Source organism: Bombus pyrosoma, linkage group LG7 (assembly GCF_014825855.1).
Source record: "Bombus pyrosoma isolate SC7728 linkage group LG7, ASM1482585v1, whole genome shotgun sequence".
NCBI lineage: Eukaryota > Metazoa > Arthropoda > Insecta > Hymenoptera > Apidae > Bombus > Bombus pyrosoma.
The window spans coordinates 2,245,937-2,265,508 of NC_057776.1; the positions used below are offsets into that span (position 1 = coordinate 2,245,937).

Here is a 19,572-nt window from a genome sequence, read left to right on the forward strand (position 1 = left end):
TATTCAATTTGTATCATTTTGTTACAAAGTAAACAATATATCGTGTTAAATAGTTAGGAGATTTAATGTATTTAGTGTATCAATGTTCTCGTTCTTGTTGTAGAATTGGAAATCAAAATTAATGTAATGAGATTACTTTTTAGAAATAGATTGGAAATATTTCCAGATTGAAATAATTCATCTAAGTGTAACAAAAATATATTAAATTAAAAGAAATTTTAAATTTTTACTGTAGTTTCATGTCCAAAGAATTAAAGTATTCAAACGCTATATTAATATATTCTTAAATATTATTGTACATGAAAATAGTATTAATTATTAATTATTATACAATAATAATGTGCAGTTTGCATAAAAGATATAAAGATTTAGAAAATGATATACTAAAATTTAGCACTCTAAACATTGGATAAATAAATCAAGTACCTTCAAGAATAACAAATTGGTCATCAAACAAAGACTACGAAAAGTAGACAAAAATCCAAGTTTATTGCCTTTGTTAGGTATGCCATTTGCGACGAACGGTATGCATCTCAAAACAATCAGCGAAAAGAAACCTTTAAATCAGCATTATCCAGTCTTTCCTCCTTTCACGGATTACGGGAGTCGGGTTAAAGGCTTTGCTACACTTTGTTCCTTCCCAGTGGTTGAATGTTACATGCAGCTTGTCATTTCAGACTTCTTTGTTCACTTACCATTTGACAGGCACACGGTTGCAGACCGTGAAGCGGGCATCTTTGCTGATTTCCTGATTGAGGAGTTGGCTGCAGAGCGAAGGAGGACGATCCTGTCGACAGGCTATTACTTCTCTGATATTGGGTCTCGTAATAGGAAGGTGGTGGTCCGGTCTGTTGCTGGTGGCTGGACGGTGATGTTTGGTACATTTGGTAGGATTCCAGTTTCATCGTTTCCGCGAGGCTACCGGCTATGGTCGTGTTCAGTGAAAAGAAAATGTGTTAATTGTATGTCTATTATTTGCTTTTATACGTGCGTTTCATGCTGTGCTACACCATCAGAGCTTTGGTTCCAAGCGGTATTGGAATATAATGTTATGTCAATCAAAATAGAAGTTTCAAGTTTTGGTAATTTTTGGTCATCTGAAAATGTTTCTCTATGGCTTGAAAACGATATAACTCCTATTTTCTCAACAGTTTATTCTTCGTCGTTTAATAGATTTATGATTGAGAATTTGTTAAGTTTCTATTGTAAATATTTATGGTTCTAATAAGATATTTCTTGTTTTTACTATTATCATCTATTATCTATACTTCTGTTCATAAATATTAAAACATTTAGGTTTTCTTGCACAATAATTTATCAACGAATAATATCAGTAATTTAGCAACGCATAAATTACACAGTATCTACAAATAGTATTTATACATCGCTGTATTTATTGTAATACTCACATGATAATTAATTAGATTCAGGTATAATAAATTTAGCGGTATTTTCATATGACGATACAAATGTGATATTGTGGAAATGAAATGTATATGTACGTAGAAATTGATAAAAAATCACTTCGTTAAAAAATAAGTGTATGCACAAATACTTCTCGTAATCACTGTAAGTTATATTATGTTTACGTCGAACAGGCGATGCTGATAATTAGATGATTTGCAATTTGTAAAATTTAGTTGTCAACTTTTATTTGATATATTATTACTAACATTGTTGTTGTTATACAAGAAAGTTCGACTTGTATTATGTAAAATTTTCCTAATAATATTAGCTCAATTGTGCAAGGGGACACTGGCAGTCTTATGCAAGACGTGATAATTCTTTCCGATTATTAGGGAAATAATTAAACTGTTAGAATTTTATATTTGCACAAGATAACGGTTTGTACAAAAATACGTGGAAAAATATTGTGCGAACCATTTGCAATAATTTATATAATTGCTGGGATTTTTGTTGACATATCGAACATGACGTCTTTACAGCTTCTTGTCAAATTCACCTTGTTTTATTCTAATATTTATAAATGTTTTAGTATTTATAAGGGAAGGTATACACACATCCGTTTTATATATATTTGCGAATATATTTGTGTAAATTTATACTCACAATAATTTACATGATTTCAAAAGTTGATCAACATTGCTTCAATAATTCTAATTTAAGATATACACAATTATAATCAATATAAATTAAGGAAATATTCGTCATTGTAATAAAGAATTGTATAACGATAGCAACGTACATTTACTTAATATTTAGAATGAAAGTGAAGTAAAGTATGAGATCTGGTGTTTTTTGATATCTTTGAAAATGTTCTTTCAAATCTAAAATCGTTTATTAATATGACTTTACAAAAATGTCTTTATGAGTCAATTGGCATTCTTACCAATTCTTACTAATTAAGTGTAATTTGTGCAGTTAACGATATATTACAGTATTCATATATCTATATAAAGCAAATATGTAATAAAAAGATAGACAACTGTCAAATATTGTGATAAAACCGATTACTCAGTAACCTTGAACAACCAAAACTTGTAGCCTCTACTTTCACATAATCATAAAAGGACAGTATATTGGGATTATAATAAAAATATAAAATTGACTGAAATTACTGTCTAACTCTTAAGAAAGCGCTGAGCTATCTAAGCTTCGCGTACCAAACTTTCGACATCTTAATCATGCTGAGCGTGTATTGAAAGTGCAGTAGAAAAGAAAAAATAATAATACTGGTACAAGATAAACGGTAAACGCTGGCGAAAGAAAAAGAGAAACATATATGAAATTGTAGTGCGTACCTAATTGTTCTGGACTATAAGAGGGTGTGTATGTTGGTGTCCATTCCGGTTTCCCAGGGATCGCCGGGATTGGACTTAATCGACCACAGGATGAGGCATTGCTTGAAGCTCGAGGACTCGAATAAAAAATAGTTCAAATGTATTTTAAATGTGCAGATATCAAAGTATAAACTAATACGCAAGATAGTGAAAGAGGCCACGAATATTAGATTATGTAATAAGTTTATTCCCTTTTCAATGTCATGTTTGGAGGAATATTACTCAATAACAACGTTATTTGTGACAATTGCAATGGACAACATAGGACAAATAATATTTATATATATATTTTCATAATTATGTTTTAGTATCAGTATCTCTGTTATATTTCTTCGTATTATTATTCTTGTTATATTCCTTATAACATAATTGAATTATTTAATTCATTAAGAATAAAACAATGAAAAAATACATAGATGTTACTGATAAACGTAAATATCTTACATGTTGCTTTGTTAATCTACGATACTTTATAGAACTTATATAAACGCTACATGAATCAGAGACACGAACAAAGTTTGTGTAAATTAATACGAAAAAGTCCTGAATATTTAGTAAAAGAATTATTTGTTACGACAAACAGATTTCTTTCAAGATATATCAAAAATATTAGATTTTGCGATATGTGTGTATGTATTTAAAATTATTGGAAAATTTAGTGCATTATTCATTACTATGTTAATTATTTTAGTATTTGAAGTACTTTTATACAAGCAATCATTAAATACTTTAAAGAATGTAAAAGTACGCACGCACAAACACACACACACACACACATATCGAAATTTTTTAATTTAAGGACAGACGATAGGATTTGAAGTGATCGTATAGAAAACAAAGGATAATAAAATAAGAAGATACATACACACATCGTTGATCAAATTGATTTTATAAAAGATCTAACAAACTTTTACGTATTTTTGAAGAAACACGGACGGAAATATGAACTTATTACATAATCCAATAATACGTACATATATTCTATGATGTACTTTGCAAAACTATTTATAAAGCAAGAGTGGTGCGTTATGTGTAGTTTACGATTAGTACAAAAGCGTAATATAAAATAGTGGTTCTGTACTTTTTGCTAATAGCGCGCATTGCAGCTGATATTTTTAACTATGTGTTATACAAAAATAAATATAAGAATTATATTCAATATCGAGCAATTTGTAATGCAAACAATTTGTAAATAATACGCGATATTTCTTAAAAGTAAGCATAATAAATGAAAAACAAAAAATATATTTACTTTGTATAATACATTACGATTGTATCTAATTTAAGTATAAATATTTTAATGATAAAAATATTTGATAGATAAAATATATGAGAGATAAAGTTGCATTAACCTTTCAATTGGATTAATGTTGATTAATATTTCAATAAAAGTAATATTATTAATAGTTAAATATCAATTTCAGAATATATAATAATTAGCAAATAATCAATTTATGTGTTCAATTTTGCATGCAATTTTATATCAAATTTAAACAGCAATTTTATATCAAAAGTTGTAAAGTCAAAATGTGTAAAAGATTATTTTTGATGTTTGATTTGCAAAATTAAGTTATTTTATTTCATATTCTTGTATTTATTTCTAAAAGTTATATTGAGATTTTTATTTATATCATTAATTTATTTTATTATTATTTTTTGCATATGTACATAATTTATAATGCCAATTCGTCAAACTTTTATTTATAGAAGTTAATTTTATTTCTCTGTAAAAACAAATCATTATATGCGTGAGTTGTACGGCAATGGCTTTATTTATTAGTATTTATTATTCAAAAAATTGCGCTCACTTAACACTAAGTATTTAAAATAAATACTAAGATAAAAATATAAAATATTTAACTTGAGTTAACAACAAGTAAGTATAGTCAATGACATATTGCTTCAAAGTGGTACCTTCAAAATTTCATGTAAAATATATGTAAAATATTATTTCAGAGATGAATTATTTTAGAATACCATGTATTTCTACTTGTATCAAATGTATTTATGTCAAATTTTGGACTGAATTAAATTGAACGATATAAGTAAATGAAAAAAAGAATGAACGGCAATGTGGTAACTTCAGAAACAATTTTTCTTTAAAGCAGCGATGGAAGTATTTTATAATTTTATATTTTATTATAATTGAAGATGATTGGCACGACTAATTAAATACGATTAACAATGAACAAGATAAATGAAAGAAGAAACGTTCTAAAATTGGACTTTAAATAAAGCATGTACTTAAGGGTGTAATAGAAAATTCATTTAGTAAAACATCAGAACATCGCGTTAAATTCGAATAAGAAATTTTATTTTAAACTTTATTAATTAAATTTTCAGGCATTTATAAAAATAATTTTAAAATATAACATTTGGAATAATTAAGCTTATGAAATTCTTATAGTTTCCCTTTAATTATGAATCGCTGATTTGATAATAGGCTAAAGCGTAGATAAATTGCTAAGACAATAATCTGTTATAGTAATCATAAAATATTTTTAGATATCAAATATAGGTAAGTTCCATGAAATATGTTTGACAATTTCTTGCATAAAAATATTAAAATCAATGCAACATCTATATTAATAAATTATAAAACGAATCTTATTTTTCGAAAAATTCACGTTATAAAATTCAATTGAAAGGTTAACAACCAATTGGCTAAGATAAATATTTTCTATTCATTTTTCATTCATACCACATGATAAAAAGTATAATTACTTTTCCGTTATAATATTGAACTGCTTTTACAAAACATAAAGTAATTAGTGATAAATAATAATAATAAATAAGTATTAACTTTTTCATATCTCACAAAATCTGTGAAAATAAAATCAAGTATTAAACTACTGTACATAAATACTTCACACCGATTCTATCATGATGATGCGAATAAATACATTCCTATCAAAGGGAAATAGAATTTTATTTGTCTTTTAACTATAGTGGTAAGATGAGAATGCTTAACTGTCTGATAGAATTCTGAGATATCTCAATAATGAATTTATCTGACTTCAAAGTCACAATTATAGAATTCAATTTAAACTTGAGGATTATCGAAATATATATCTGTCATCATACGTAAATTGTTAATGTTTATGCAAATTCATAATTTTATGAACATAACTAAAGTAATAGAACGTAAGCAGAAATTCTTATTTTTTGTATTAAGTATCTCGTTAATGTGCTAAATTTGTATTTTCCAGTTGTTTAGAAAAGTTGTAAATATATAAACAAACCAATACATTTGATTGAGTAATTAAAATTTCTACTAAATATAATTTGAATATATTTTGCCCATGCTTGCATATTTAGCGTAATGAGCACGTTTATACATATAATATTCTATAAATGTATAATATATAACTTCTATAAATGTATAAATATCCGCAGTCTATTCGTGTACTACTTAAAACCAAATTATAATAGTTTATAACTTGACTAATATTTATAGGTAGTACAAAATGCCACAATAAGATTTAAGGGTTAAGAGAAGAAAGATTTTTTTAAAAGAAAGAATATCAAAGATAAATGGTCTTGTTTAAATCCATTAACAATAGAATCAATCGTTTCTCAGAGATCAAACAATAGTTCAATACAATAACTAACTAATTTATTATAATTCTTAGCCAAATAGTTCAGACTAAAGCATAAAAGAAGAAAACGATCGAACACGGAGCTACTATAAAATTCCGAACGTAATGAAAATAATGCAAATCAAAATCAAATATAGACATACCGAAAATCAGGTGAAAGTTGAAATCCACTGCCAGGTTGAAGAGGACTATCCGGGAAGAGATCCAACCCCTCGTTCACGCTATTACTGGGGCTAGGCGTTGCGTCAGTTTGCAACCCCCCGTTTCTTAGCGCCTCGATCTTCTTCCTCACCCTGCCACGTCGTTTCTCAAATTTGCTAGTCTCCATGGTTATTGCCCTGTGACACATCAACGAAGATCGTGGTCTGTGTGTGCACCGTGACAACGACGAATCATTCACAAAATGAACAACGACTTACCTTCTACGCGACTTGCCTGGTTTCGCGTCGCGATTGATCATCCACCAGGAACTCTTCCCAGTACCCTCGTTCTGCACTCGCATAAATCTGCTGTGTAATGACAGATTATGTCTTATGGAGTTCTATAAACAAACAGAAATGTGCCAGTTTTAGAGTAAATTCTAGATAGCAAGAATTTAATGCGCATATATATATAAATTAGGAAAATTCTCATTTCAAATACAAAATTGATTTAATTTGAAACTATTACTTGAAACAGAATAATTTAAACATCTCGTTTTCAAGAGATAATTAAATAGTACTAATATAAATTACACAATACTTAAATAATTCGTTAAAAATATTATTTGGTTGGTGATCATAAGCATTTTCTAAACGTATATATTACCTATAAGTGAATATAATTTTATATAATGATTATATCTAGGAGAAAAGGAATTAATATCTAGATATACCAATTAATAACAAACAATAGTATACGAAATTAAGAATAAAAATATGAAAAATTTAAACAGTCTTATAAAATATGTTATTTATAGCTTTTTCTGTATGAACATCGTGACACTGAATAGGAATTGTGTGTAACAAGAGCACTTTGGAATATTTTACATACGAAAAGCACAAATAAAACTATATATAAAATTAAGATTATCTTCGTAACTTTATTTCTATAAAAAGAGAATCACTTTTATCCATCTGTTCTTCATAATTTATATATGAATTACGGCGATATGTAAATCATATATAATACAGAATGTATCAAATAAATTTTATATGGATCATCTTTCTTCGATAGAAGACTTAACTATAACGTCTCGAAAATTCTTACTCATGTTCGAACGTAATAAATCCAAGAGGTAAAAATTAAAGGACTTATCATTCGTCGAAATCTTTCCGCGCCGCTTTTACAGCAACTTTATAATTTCAATTTCGCTGAAATTTACGATCACCTAGCGGTACCCACTGCCCCTCCCACGCGATATCTCAATACCAGTTCCCTTTACTGTCTTACTTTCTCGCACGCGTAACGCTATGACCGACGCGACCGAGCGAACTCCACGCGAAGCGTTCGCATTGTCAGATAGAGAGAAAGAGAGGGAGAGAGAGAGAGTAGTTTTATACCATGTACAAAATCGATTCCGAAGAGTGAGTCATGAGAGCCACGTTTTATTGTGCTCCGTAGACAGAGACGGTTTAAGCCAGGCTTGTTCATTAGGCAAATTGAATCGACGTAGTCACCCGAGCCCTTCTTCCTCCCAAAAATTTCGGAAAGCTTCTACCCTAATATGAAAGTAGCGTTGAGAAGCGATAACAATTTTCTTTCGTCTTCGTCCCATAGCAGTATCTCCTACGCGAGCGCGTATATGCACAAAGCAGCCCGGAGAAGAAAGCTTTTACGTAAGCAGCCGGTGGCACGATACCGCGGCAAATAAAAATTACTTTTGCAAAATTGATGCTTCTTCGTTCTCCGGACGCGTACGAACTTTCCGAAATTACAAGAATCTGTCCCCAATGCCATCGTTCCGCGAGTAGTGTCTGCTCGAAATGCAGATTTTATTCCGCACGATTCGTGATTCGCAATTCGAGCTTCTCCACATTGTGATCGAATATTATATACAGATAAATTTGATTTGAATTTATAATAAATGTTTCATTGTTTAAAAAGTTTAAGATTTCTTTGTAATTCGTGATTTTTACTGTGTTATTGAAGAAAAAAAATAATTGTATGTCGTTTAAGATTTTTTCTTACTAATTTATGTATATTGTGTCTAAAAAATTTATTTTAGTATATTGCAATTTATAGCGTAGATATTTTGTATTTTATATGTAATATTTTAGTCTGATATAAACCATATATGCACAAATTTGCATAATGATTACGTATTATTATCGTTATCTTTTGTAAGTATTCTACTTCTTATTTAGTTTGTTAATACAAATTCTCAATAGTATACAACAAATATACTATTACATACAAAAAAGCTAATTCAACGACAAATAAATATATAAAGAATATCAGAATTAGATAATAATTTAAGAACATAATAGACTTCATTACGAAAGGAAAGTATATAAATATATACGCGTTCTAAGAAAAATTGTTAGCTATTTTGTATCACGAAAAAGTACCAATACTCTAAAAAGGAAATAGCTCTGATACCATTCTTCGTTATCCTTCTCTTTCATGAAATATTATCGTGCTCACTTATTTTATTCATTGATATTCACACTTTATTTTCATATAACTTCTCTTCGTACAAAAGCAATAAACTATAAATTAAACAATATATAGATAAAAATTCCCTAAATATCTATATTAAATTCTATCTATCATATGAACTGTCGAGTTACAAATTCGTTAGCCAGACTGGATCGCGGAATACGTACATATATTGTTTACATGCATTATAACTCACGTAAAATTGGATATCGATCTATGTTCTTTCATTTCGTATATATTTTGTTTGAAATAGTATTGAAAATTATTTAGGATTTTCTTTGCAACGATATAATCAGTAAGCACGAAATTCGAAACATTTTCTATCATAAGTTTGGTCGTTGAAACCAAGCTTGTGATGAAATACTATACACGCTATACAATATGATTTTTAATGATTTTGATCTTTGAAGAGGATGCAACTAACGAACGTACTTAGTGTTTCACTACTAGTTTCTTAAATCTCTTCTTACAATGCCAGTCTTCAAAATGTAACAGGTAAACTTGCAGTGTTTTACAAAATCTAATGGAAAAATATTTTTCAAAAATGGTACTGGAGGCATTGTATCTCTATAAAAAAAATATATCAATTTTAAATAAACTGTACTTCTATTAATAAAAAGAAGACTCTACTGAAAAACAAACAAATTCTTCATTTTATGAAATCGGACATCTCATATAAAGGTCATAAGTGAAAATCATAAACTTTCTTTCTTTCATCGAACAGTATTTTAAAACTCAATACATTGTCAACTCATTTTCATTGTCAATTCCATATTAGACCTATTTTTATTTGATTTTGGAATTCAATATTTGTCCTTGTCATCTACCTGAACGTTAAAAAAATATTTACCAACATAAATTATCCAGGCTAATATTAATTAAATCATGATAACGTAATAACTGTGCTAATTTCTTAGAAAACATTCTGAATTTATCATCAATTTTCAAACTGTTAATAATATTTTCGAATTTATCGATTTATCGGGTTATTCTCTTGTTTAACCATTTCGTATTAAGATATTTTTTTCTAGTCGCTACTGCGTTGTAACATAAAAGTAAAAATATCAACAGGAATGGCCCTATTATATTTTCTCATGTAGCCTTCGTATATCGCAACATAATAAAATCATAAAATCTAAATGAAACACTTCCACTCCGAACACAACGATCATGCATCAAGAAACGATTTCCCATCGCCAAAATTTTGTATTCCAAGACACGTTCTCAAGACTCTCAATTCATGCACCCTATAAATAACTGAGCTAACTAACTCTTAGTTAGTCGCAATAAAACGGTATCGCGTATCGTACTCGTATCTTGATAGTCTGATTTGACGTTTAAATGGATTCACTGGTGAATAGATCTGCAAACAGTGTAGCTCATTACTTTTATTACACCATAGTGTTTCCTGTCTTTATTGCGGTCACTGCTCTTGAGTCTTGACCGATCGTTCCGTCGGCACAATCGAATACCTACAAAGATTGAAGAACAGCGGATCGGAGAAGCTAAACTCTAAAGTATTTATCGACAGGGTGGTTGCACTTCGCGAGTACCAATGTCGATGCTTTTACGATCGATTCACATCGTTGATTCCTTTTACCTTTTCACTGGGTGACGGACTCGTCGTAGGGTTCTACGATGGCGATCCAGCTATTCGAGTCATCCAGTCGCGGGTTATACAGCGAGAGTTTACAGCCCTATCATTTCCCTGCCTTTATCGGCGGTACACTTGGAAGATGAAGACATTTTTGGCGCCGCTATTCCGATTTTCAAATCGATCCCGACCATTCGAGTCCTGATGGGGACGCGACAAGAAGAGACGAATGAACCGGCAAGAATTTGTTCTTCGGCTTTCCAACAAACCATCTCGCCCCTTTATTGCGGAACATATTATTCGCCTCTATGCTATTTCCTTTCTTTAATTTTTAGTCAAAACTGAATGAATTATACGTAAGAATGTAAGATTTCTAATATGTGATGTTAGCGACGACGATGAAGATTGACGAAATCATGTATATTACGACAAAGTTGTGTAACATCTTTTGAAGTTTCTTCTCTTTTTGCGACACATTAATTTCGAATTAATAACGTATGCAATTGAATATCGATAAAGCTGAAAACAAAGTAATTATAAATATTCAGTCTGTAGTACGTACACTGGGTACATACTTCCTGTTTTCGTACATGTTCATATATGTACGCAATTATTATTAAAATGTCAATGTTATGACTATTACGAATACATGAATTAATATTAATATTATACTTTTTCTTATAACAACAGAATTCCGATTAAATCATTCTTCATATACAATTATATAATTTAATGTAATTGAATGTAACGTAGAATTTTCAGGATTGTCGGACATATTTTCAATATAATCGAATAATATACCTTTCTTTTGACATTTCAGACGTAACGTACATTACAATATAGATTTTTCATTTTTACAGTCTTTGTATCAAATAATATTTAACAAGTGTACACATCAAAAGATATCGTAACAAAAAAAGAGAATCGAAAATGGGAGGAGAATTGAACAAACGCAACGGGCACAGCAACAAAAGAAGGAAATAAAAAGACAACGGTTGTCGGGGAAAACTTTTTCTTTGATTAGTACAATGAACGAGAAGTGTAGTTAAAATCAGTCGCGATATGACGGTTGCCAGACTTTGTTCCTGTTATTGAAATATAGAAAACGCTCGCGCTCACACATATACACGCGCATGGAATAACGTGTACCAACTCGTAAAAAGAACGAAATCGCCAGACTACGTAGTATCGAGGCAAAACGAAACTTAGATTTTATTGGTAAAATCGATGGCCAGACTTTCAACGTTAATGGTATCCATTCTGTTGAAGACATAACGACAAAAAACTGTGGACTCCTGAAATAAAGCGATCTATACTTTTGCCACGATATATCTGTATGTTCCTTTTCATTAGATGAGATAATTCAAGATGATCGATTCCAGGAATGGTTAATTGTTTAAAGATTGAAGATTGAACGAAATGTTGGAAGAGTTCAGTCGTAAAGATCTATGAGATACCAAGATATGAAAACTCAAAATAGGTGCAAAAATCGTGAGTCATTTGAAAAACAAAATCTTGACACACTACGATCGAATGATTTATAGAGCAGTTAATTAACACTATAAAAATGTAAACGTGCTTATTCCTTGGGGATATTGTGCTACATCATTTAAGACCTAAAAGAAGCGTGTTAAAAAATATGACGCGAGTTAGTCACACGTCAACGAAATCAAACAAGTCACAAATCAATAGCTGAGACTCATAAGTTTGATATTTATTAATAGGGTCTAAAATAAGTAGAGTTAAATGGCATTATTGAGTAATTTCAATTTTCCTTTCGTTTTAATCCTTTCCTATTTGAAGTTTTTGGCCTTTGATAAAATTATGTTTCTATTAATTATAAAAATATATTTGTTCGGATAGTGTTGTATAGAAAACATAAGTGCAGTCGAAATCAAGTCCAGTTGAAATCAATTTTACTCATTGTGTATGATACACAACATCGAGCATGCAAAAATTCCCTTCGATTCCTTCAATTCAAATATTTTTGCCTCCTTATTATCGTAGTTCCAGTAATGCCAATTCTTTTGCAACATCTTCCTGTATTAAGTTTTTCTAACTTCGTTTGAAATGCAGTTATGATCGAGTTCAGCTATTAGTATTCTATTAGTATTATCCGATATAGCAAGTTTATACAAATTTCAAGATCGAAACATTGCCAAAAAGTGAGCATCTCGAAAAACGAAAAGCAAGAAGCAGAGTGCTCGGCTGGTGAAAGCCTGATTTTCTAGCATCGGCACCGGTTTAGGCGAATGGCGTAATTTTATGGTGGACAACCTGCTTGCATATCTGGATACTTTACGCAGCGACGGAACGATCCCGAACAAGAGGAACAAGAGGCCATTCAAGGACGTGCTCTATCGAAGAATTGCTCGTCGATTCTGATGGTCACAAACTCCTGGTACTTTCGTCAAAAACCGCATAAAGTCCGCGGAAACGGCCCCCGTTGGCAAGGCGAAAGGAACGGAGCGATGAAGAGGACCAATCGCACCATGGACAACCGAACCTGGTTATCTCGTTCCCGAATGGACTGTATAACGCGCAATTTATAGAGCATATACTTACTTGTCCTGGACGTCCTGTCGTGGAATGTCCACTATCTTCCGCAGGGTGATGCGATAAGCCAATTCGAAAGTCCCTCTCGTTTCTTGGCAACAAAAGTGCTCGTTTAAGTATTCGCGCCTGTAATCGACCCCGAATCGATGACCACCAGAAAATTATATACCGTAGAGATTAACCATTCTGGAACGATGCGCTGCACTGCTAAGACAGCGCATATTAACCTCGTATCTTGGTATTTGTTCTTACGAGACTGGTTATTGGCAAATTTTGAGTAAGCTATATTGTTCTAACTTCCATTTTTGTGGTGAAATAAAAAGGTGCGGTGTTGACTATATAAATAGGCGAATCTAATGGAAATTTACTATTGCATATTATGATTTACAAAAGTGAATTTTATTTATTACTCAAATTTTATTTCTTAACGTAAAAAAGATTCTAATTAATTATGGTTTCTTATTTCAATCCAGAAATTGAGAAATTAATAATTAATACAAATAGATCAAGTACATGCGTGTACTGTACAACAATAGTGCAGTAACGTCCTATAATAGTGTAATGGAAAAAAGAATAAAGTATCAATTAAAAAATATAAGAATACAAATATGAAACTTCCAGGTAATGCTATGCTTGTTAAATCAATAAAAAAGTTATGATAGTTTTTTAATTTGTCTATTTTCTAACCTTGTCCAAAGAGAAAGTAAATTGTTCACGTCACGTAATTACATATGCTGCCACATAATTAACATATGATAGAAATCAGAATGAAATATTACGCTATGAAATGAAAAAAGAAGCCTTTTGTACACAGATGATAAGACGATTCAGAACCAATTTTTATTTCTAGAAAACTTTTCTAATAGGTAATCACAAATAAATAGAGAAAAACAACGAGATTTCGTTGGTTCACTTTATTTAATTAATGTTAATTGTAGATATCTTTATTCAGAAATAAAGGATAATAAAAATATCCAAATCGTTGATTACGATTTATTTATTTATTTTTTTTTTTATTGGTTTGTGATGTGTAATGAAGATTATGATGACTGAGACTAAAGGAGTATTTATGTAAATGTTAATTACTATTTATTATATCTTCCTACTTGAATAGTTTACACTTCGAGTTTAATGTTTTCTAACAAAATTTGTTCCGTCTTGGTACGGTGCCTCTCTCAATGAAACCTAGCGGATTATAAGAATGTACCGTAGTTATAAGAATGAACCATTTTACTAGGATAGGACTATCATAATTATCAAATAAAATTGCCTTATTTAATAAAAATAATATTACGATAAAAATAGTGTTGTCTTACATCTTTCTAAATATTAAGCAGTATACGTACACAAACAATATTTTACTAGAAACTTCTAAAAACTAAAAGGTATCATTCGATCTAAAATAGAAAGAAAAAAAGGTTCCTTGTTAAATAAGTGAATAATCACTAATTTTCTACTTCGAACTCTAGTTCAAACCAATATCTTCCACAACATATTTTTTTTAGTTATTTCATTTTTCTAAGAAACCGGCGATATGTAATAAAATATTTTTAAAAATGTATGATACACAGTCATTGTATAAACTGTTTCACTATCAATAAGAATTAATTAATGTCCATTGTACAAAAATAGCAACATCCTGATATCTTTAAATTTAGAAGATTTCTATAACTTCACTTGAACTTTTTAAACACGTACATATTTTACCTCTTCGATGCAATTCATCACAGAGCATTCGCAATGACAGTGGTCAAGACAAGCACCAATTTGAATAATAAACCACGATCGTTAGTCAAATCTGACACGAATGCTTTAATTTTTCATTCGCATGTGCGCATAAAGATGGGCTGGCTGGCGAGTCTGTCCACGATCGATTCACTGTCATCGAATTCATTTTTAAATCATGTCCACCCATGAGCTTGTATCATTTCTGAAGTTTCTTGCATGCACGCTTCAACCTTGCACAAGTGCACTATGATTTATTTCGACTAAACGCGATTGGATTTTTAACATCGTACAATTCCACGTTTTCGCATATTTTGACATACTTTAACAAATGTTTTGAGAATAAATTTTAATAAGTTCAGTAAATTATTTTTATGTTCAGATTTTCACATCTATTAGGTTGTCCGAAAAGTGTCTTTCTTTTACAGACACGTCCTGTTACAACAACGCATCTTTATACAAACATGAAACCTAATCTGTCGAACGTTGTGATCTTTATTTTGATAGAACAAAATGGATCACACGTAATTCGATAATATAATATAAAACGGAAAATGTTGTGCATCCATTATTTCCTTATAAAACGAAAGAATCTTTTCGGAAGACCTAATATATCACGTGCACAATTAAGGGGCTTTCTAGAAAAAACGAAATACTAAATTGAGTAAATTGGATCAAAGCTTAGTTCGAACATTTTAATATTAATTACGTTTGAATTGATGACTATAATGATTCTTGAGAATATTTGTTTCTCTTATATTTTTACAAAATGAATAATACTTCTATAATAATTCAACTATTTCATTGAAAAATATACTCGACTGATAAAACCACCGAAAAACTTTCAATTTCTATGTATAGGTAATATATACTATATATAGGTAATTTCTATATATATTTCTATATATAGGTAATAGGTACTAAATGTATTAGATACTAAATATTTATTGAATTTACATATTTAATTTAATTTTTTACTTATTAAATCTTTTGTAATTGGTTTATTGAGGGATAAAATATGCCATATTTGAAATGATTAGGAAACAATTTATTCTTCTCTTCTTCAAAAAGGATAGATTATATTAATTTAAGAATAAATTATAGAATAGATAGTTATCTAATTAGAATAAATAGTTGTATAATTATAAAACTTAGTATACATATGTATATACCATAGATTCATAGGATCTTTTCTATTCATAAGCTTGCTTAAAAAAAGATATAAAGATTAAGACGTAAGATATGTTATATAAATATTATGTTCAAAATCAAACCTTCCCATTTCTTAAGAGACTAATATTTTTTAATTGTGTTAATTTCAAAACATGAATAAATAAAATATATTGTATATTAGAAATTCTAAAAAAGTTCTAAAAATAGATAATTCTTAATTTCTTGGTCGATTTTCTTCGTGACTCACGTATTCGATACATACTAGTATTAGGTCCTTTCAGAAAGCTCTTCAATTTTGAATATTGAATAAAAAAGTGATTACACGAAATAAATAATTTCTAATTACGTTTTAAAAAATGCATAGAATCGTACACAAAGAAAGAAATAGAAAAGAGAAACAGGCAAAATATTGAGACATATATATAACGATGAAAATTTGGTCAAATCGTAGTGGAACACGAACGGAAGGAAACGAAAACTTGTTTTTAATGCGGAGGATGTGGTTTTTGTCTTGTCAGTATACACTGTCCTTCTAAAACTCTTCTTTATGGAGAGGAAGTAGACACTAAAGTTGCGGTTTGCGGACATTCAAAAACCGCGCGTTCCATATGCAGCACAGTTGTGGTGCTAAACCACTTCTTTTTTCAGAAAAAGAAAATAGAGCTGTTTTATCGTCGTAAGTACGAAAACAATAGTTCTAAACCACCATCATTTGTCTAAAGGTTTAATTCAATAACTGAATTCAAAGAATCATATGTCGAGAACGGTTTATACAAAAAATATGTTTAGGTAATATTTTGAAAGTATCTTGATGTCAACCATAAGACGATATACTTGAAAATATAGATTCCAATTAAAAAATTCGAAGTCGAATTTAAAAGATTTCTCAATGTCATCACAATGTCAAATAGGCGATAACACAATTTGTTCCCCTCAATATGCTACAACTTTTATTTAAAACATCTTTTTATATGTCTCATATCTTTCGAGATATTTGTCTAGGAAGATTCAAATGACATACTCTGTATAGTAACTTGAAGTCATGTAGACGAGTTTCGTAGTTCTATAAAGAAATATTCATTTTGATAGTATAATATTAATAATATCAAATATCATCTTTACATAAAAAATATTATATTTAACATATTTTTTCCAAATTCTTTATGGTTAAATATTTCCAGAGAGTGATAAAATAATATTATTATCAAAAAAGACAGACGAAGAGATGAATTTCTTTTCTTTTTTTACTACCACATAAATAATGGTCATAAAAATTGATGATCATGAATATCTTGATTCTTATTTTACTTTTGTCTTGCACCTAGAATTTTTAGACTAATTATTCCTGAATAGTGCTGCGAAAAAATCAGTTCTTTGGCTATTCTTTCAACAAGTAACATTTCTCAATTTTAATGCATTACAAAACTAATCGTGCTACATTTTCACAAAGAATATTAATGATACAAATCATTATGCATATGATGATATACAGATCGATTAATATAATAATTACATTACATGTAATATATGAACATTATAAGAAAATGTCATAGAAATATATATCGCTGACATTTTTCTGTTAGTCTTATTTTACATCTAAAAAGGGAATAACTAGGAATGATAAGATATACAAAAGTTTAAAATTAAATATCCCTTATTAAAAGTAGAAAATGTCACTTATTGCGTTCATCTCCTAGTCCTAATGTAATATATTGTTCAGATATTATTGTATATACATAGATATTAATAATATATTAGTAATGTATATGGTAGAATCAACAGTTAAAAATAAAATTCACTTATTTAATCGTTCGAAATACTGAAACGTAGGAAATGAAGATAATCTGTCATTGTCGAAGTATTTCCGAAAGCAGTCAGTTTTTATCAGTTCCCCTGCTACAGTAGTGGCGATGTTAACGATATTGAAACACTGATACGAGGGCAGTTTTCAACATCGCTTTGTGTCGCTGACGTTTATGCTCTAAGGTAATTAGATAGTGGCCGACACAAGCGATCGGCCAAGACTACCAACAAGACCATCCCAGCAATCTGCACGAACATCTCGGTACACATTAATTCAATTCCATCGACGAAGTCAATTTCGTAAAAAGCATTTGCTAGGCGATCAATGAGGGATCGATCGCACAATCGCTTACCTGTATGTCCCGTGTACCCGTGTCGTGCGTTGGCCAGGAGATCGCGAAATGATAGAAAACACACTGCACGTGCTTTCCATTGATTTCAACGAGAGATTTTAATTAGACGACTCGGCGAAGAAATAAATTGCAAAACTTTTTAGGATGTAAAATCAGTTATGCACTATATGTATCTTGGATCGAACTTTTCTCTTTCGACTTTGAGGCTGTTAGTATCGTTCATTACTTATATCTTCCTTATTTTGTGAAAAATCTAGGAAATCTAAAAAATGGAAGGTGTCGGAGAACTTGGATCTGTTGTTTAAAGAAGAATTATATAATAACTACATTGAAGGGCGATAGTGACTTGATGATAAAAATAATGTAAGCACATTGATGTTTTGTGCAAAATTTGCTGCTCATGATTTATTAGAGAGATTAAGAAAGGTAAGATTCAGAAAACGTGGAAATTTTGAGAATGCAGAGTGTTATTAAATAAAGTTCGTTAAGGTTATCAAATAAGATTAATTAATTAAAGTTACTAAATAATGCTTTCTTCTATGTGAGAAAAAATTCATCGACATAATCATTAGATGACGAAAATAATAGGCATAAATCTTGAGATTTGAAAGTTTGAGTTCAATATAAGATTATAACTAGTACTTGCTTAGTTTTGCGAAAAAATAAATTACGAAAAATGAAATATGATTTCAGACAAGTTACCATATTGAAAGTTAATTCGTGATTGTAAAAAATTAACAAAAATATTACTCGATGGATGAAATATTTACTGTGATAGATAATTTAATTAAGCTTTCATCCTGTATGTGGCAATTTAATCCAAAAGCGATTTTTCTCTGTCAGTGTAGTTTTTAAAGTATAGTACACATTAGATATTAAAAACAAAGTGTCAGTAATTTATCAGTTCGGAACAATTTTTATGAATATGGTATACAAATGTTAAAATTATAATGAGTAATATAACATCGAAAATTTGAATATTTCATGAAGTTAACGCAGGGAAAGAAGACAGAATAGCTATTTTCAATGTTTTTCCATTTACTTTTCAATGCATTGAAAATCTTGTTGGATAGGGTGAAATGAAATTGATGAAACTGTCGCGACGCGAATCATCGAACTGTTGGATTTAATTTAATTTTCAAAGTAAAATCCAAAAATGATACGCGTACGATTAATTTTTACCGGCGTATGCATTAATTACTATAAATTCAATTAATAATCACGTCGATATTACAAGCGAAAAGCTTGCAAAACGTGAAATATTTACGAACCTTCGTAAATTAAGTATAATTACCGTGTACATGTACTCTAATACGAATGCACAATTT

General features: G+C 29.9%; 1 protein-coding gene across 3 annotated transcripts in view; it reads right to left on the reverse strand.

Moving 5' to 3' along the window:
- The window catches only part of LOC122569522 (forkhead box protein O), a 299,531-nt gene that overhangs the window by 117,827 nt on the left and 162,132 nt on the right, over nucleotides 1-19,572 (reverse strand). For all 3 annotated transcript variants that reach the window (XR_006317492.1, XR_006317493.1, XM_043730681.1), the window contains exons 2-5: nucleotides 6,820-6,941; nucleotides 6,544-6,738; nucleotides 2,763-2,878; nucleotides 696-925 (exon numbers count right to left, since the gene is read on the reverse strand). Coding sequence is in view for 1 of the 3 variants with exons in the window: in XM_043730681.1 (XP_043586616.1) it covers nucleotides 696-925; nucleotides 2,763-2,878; nucleotides 6,544-6,738; nucleotides 6,820-6,941 (663 nt within the window). In the remaining 2 variants the exon portion in view is untranslated. The remainder of the gene's footprint in view (nucleotides 1-695; nucleotides 926-2,762; nucleotides 2,879-6,543; nucleotides 6,739-6,819; nucleotides 6,942-19,572) is intronic.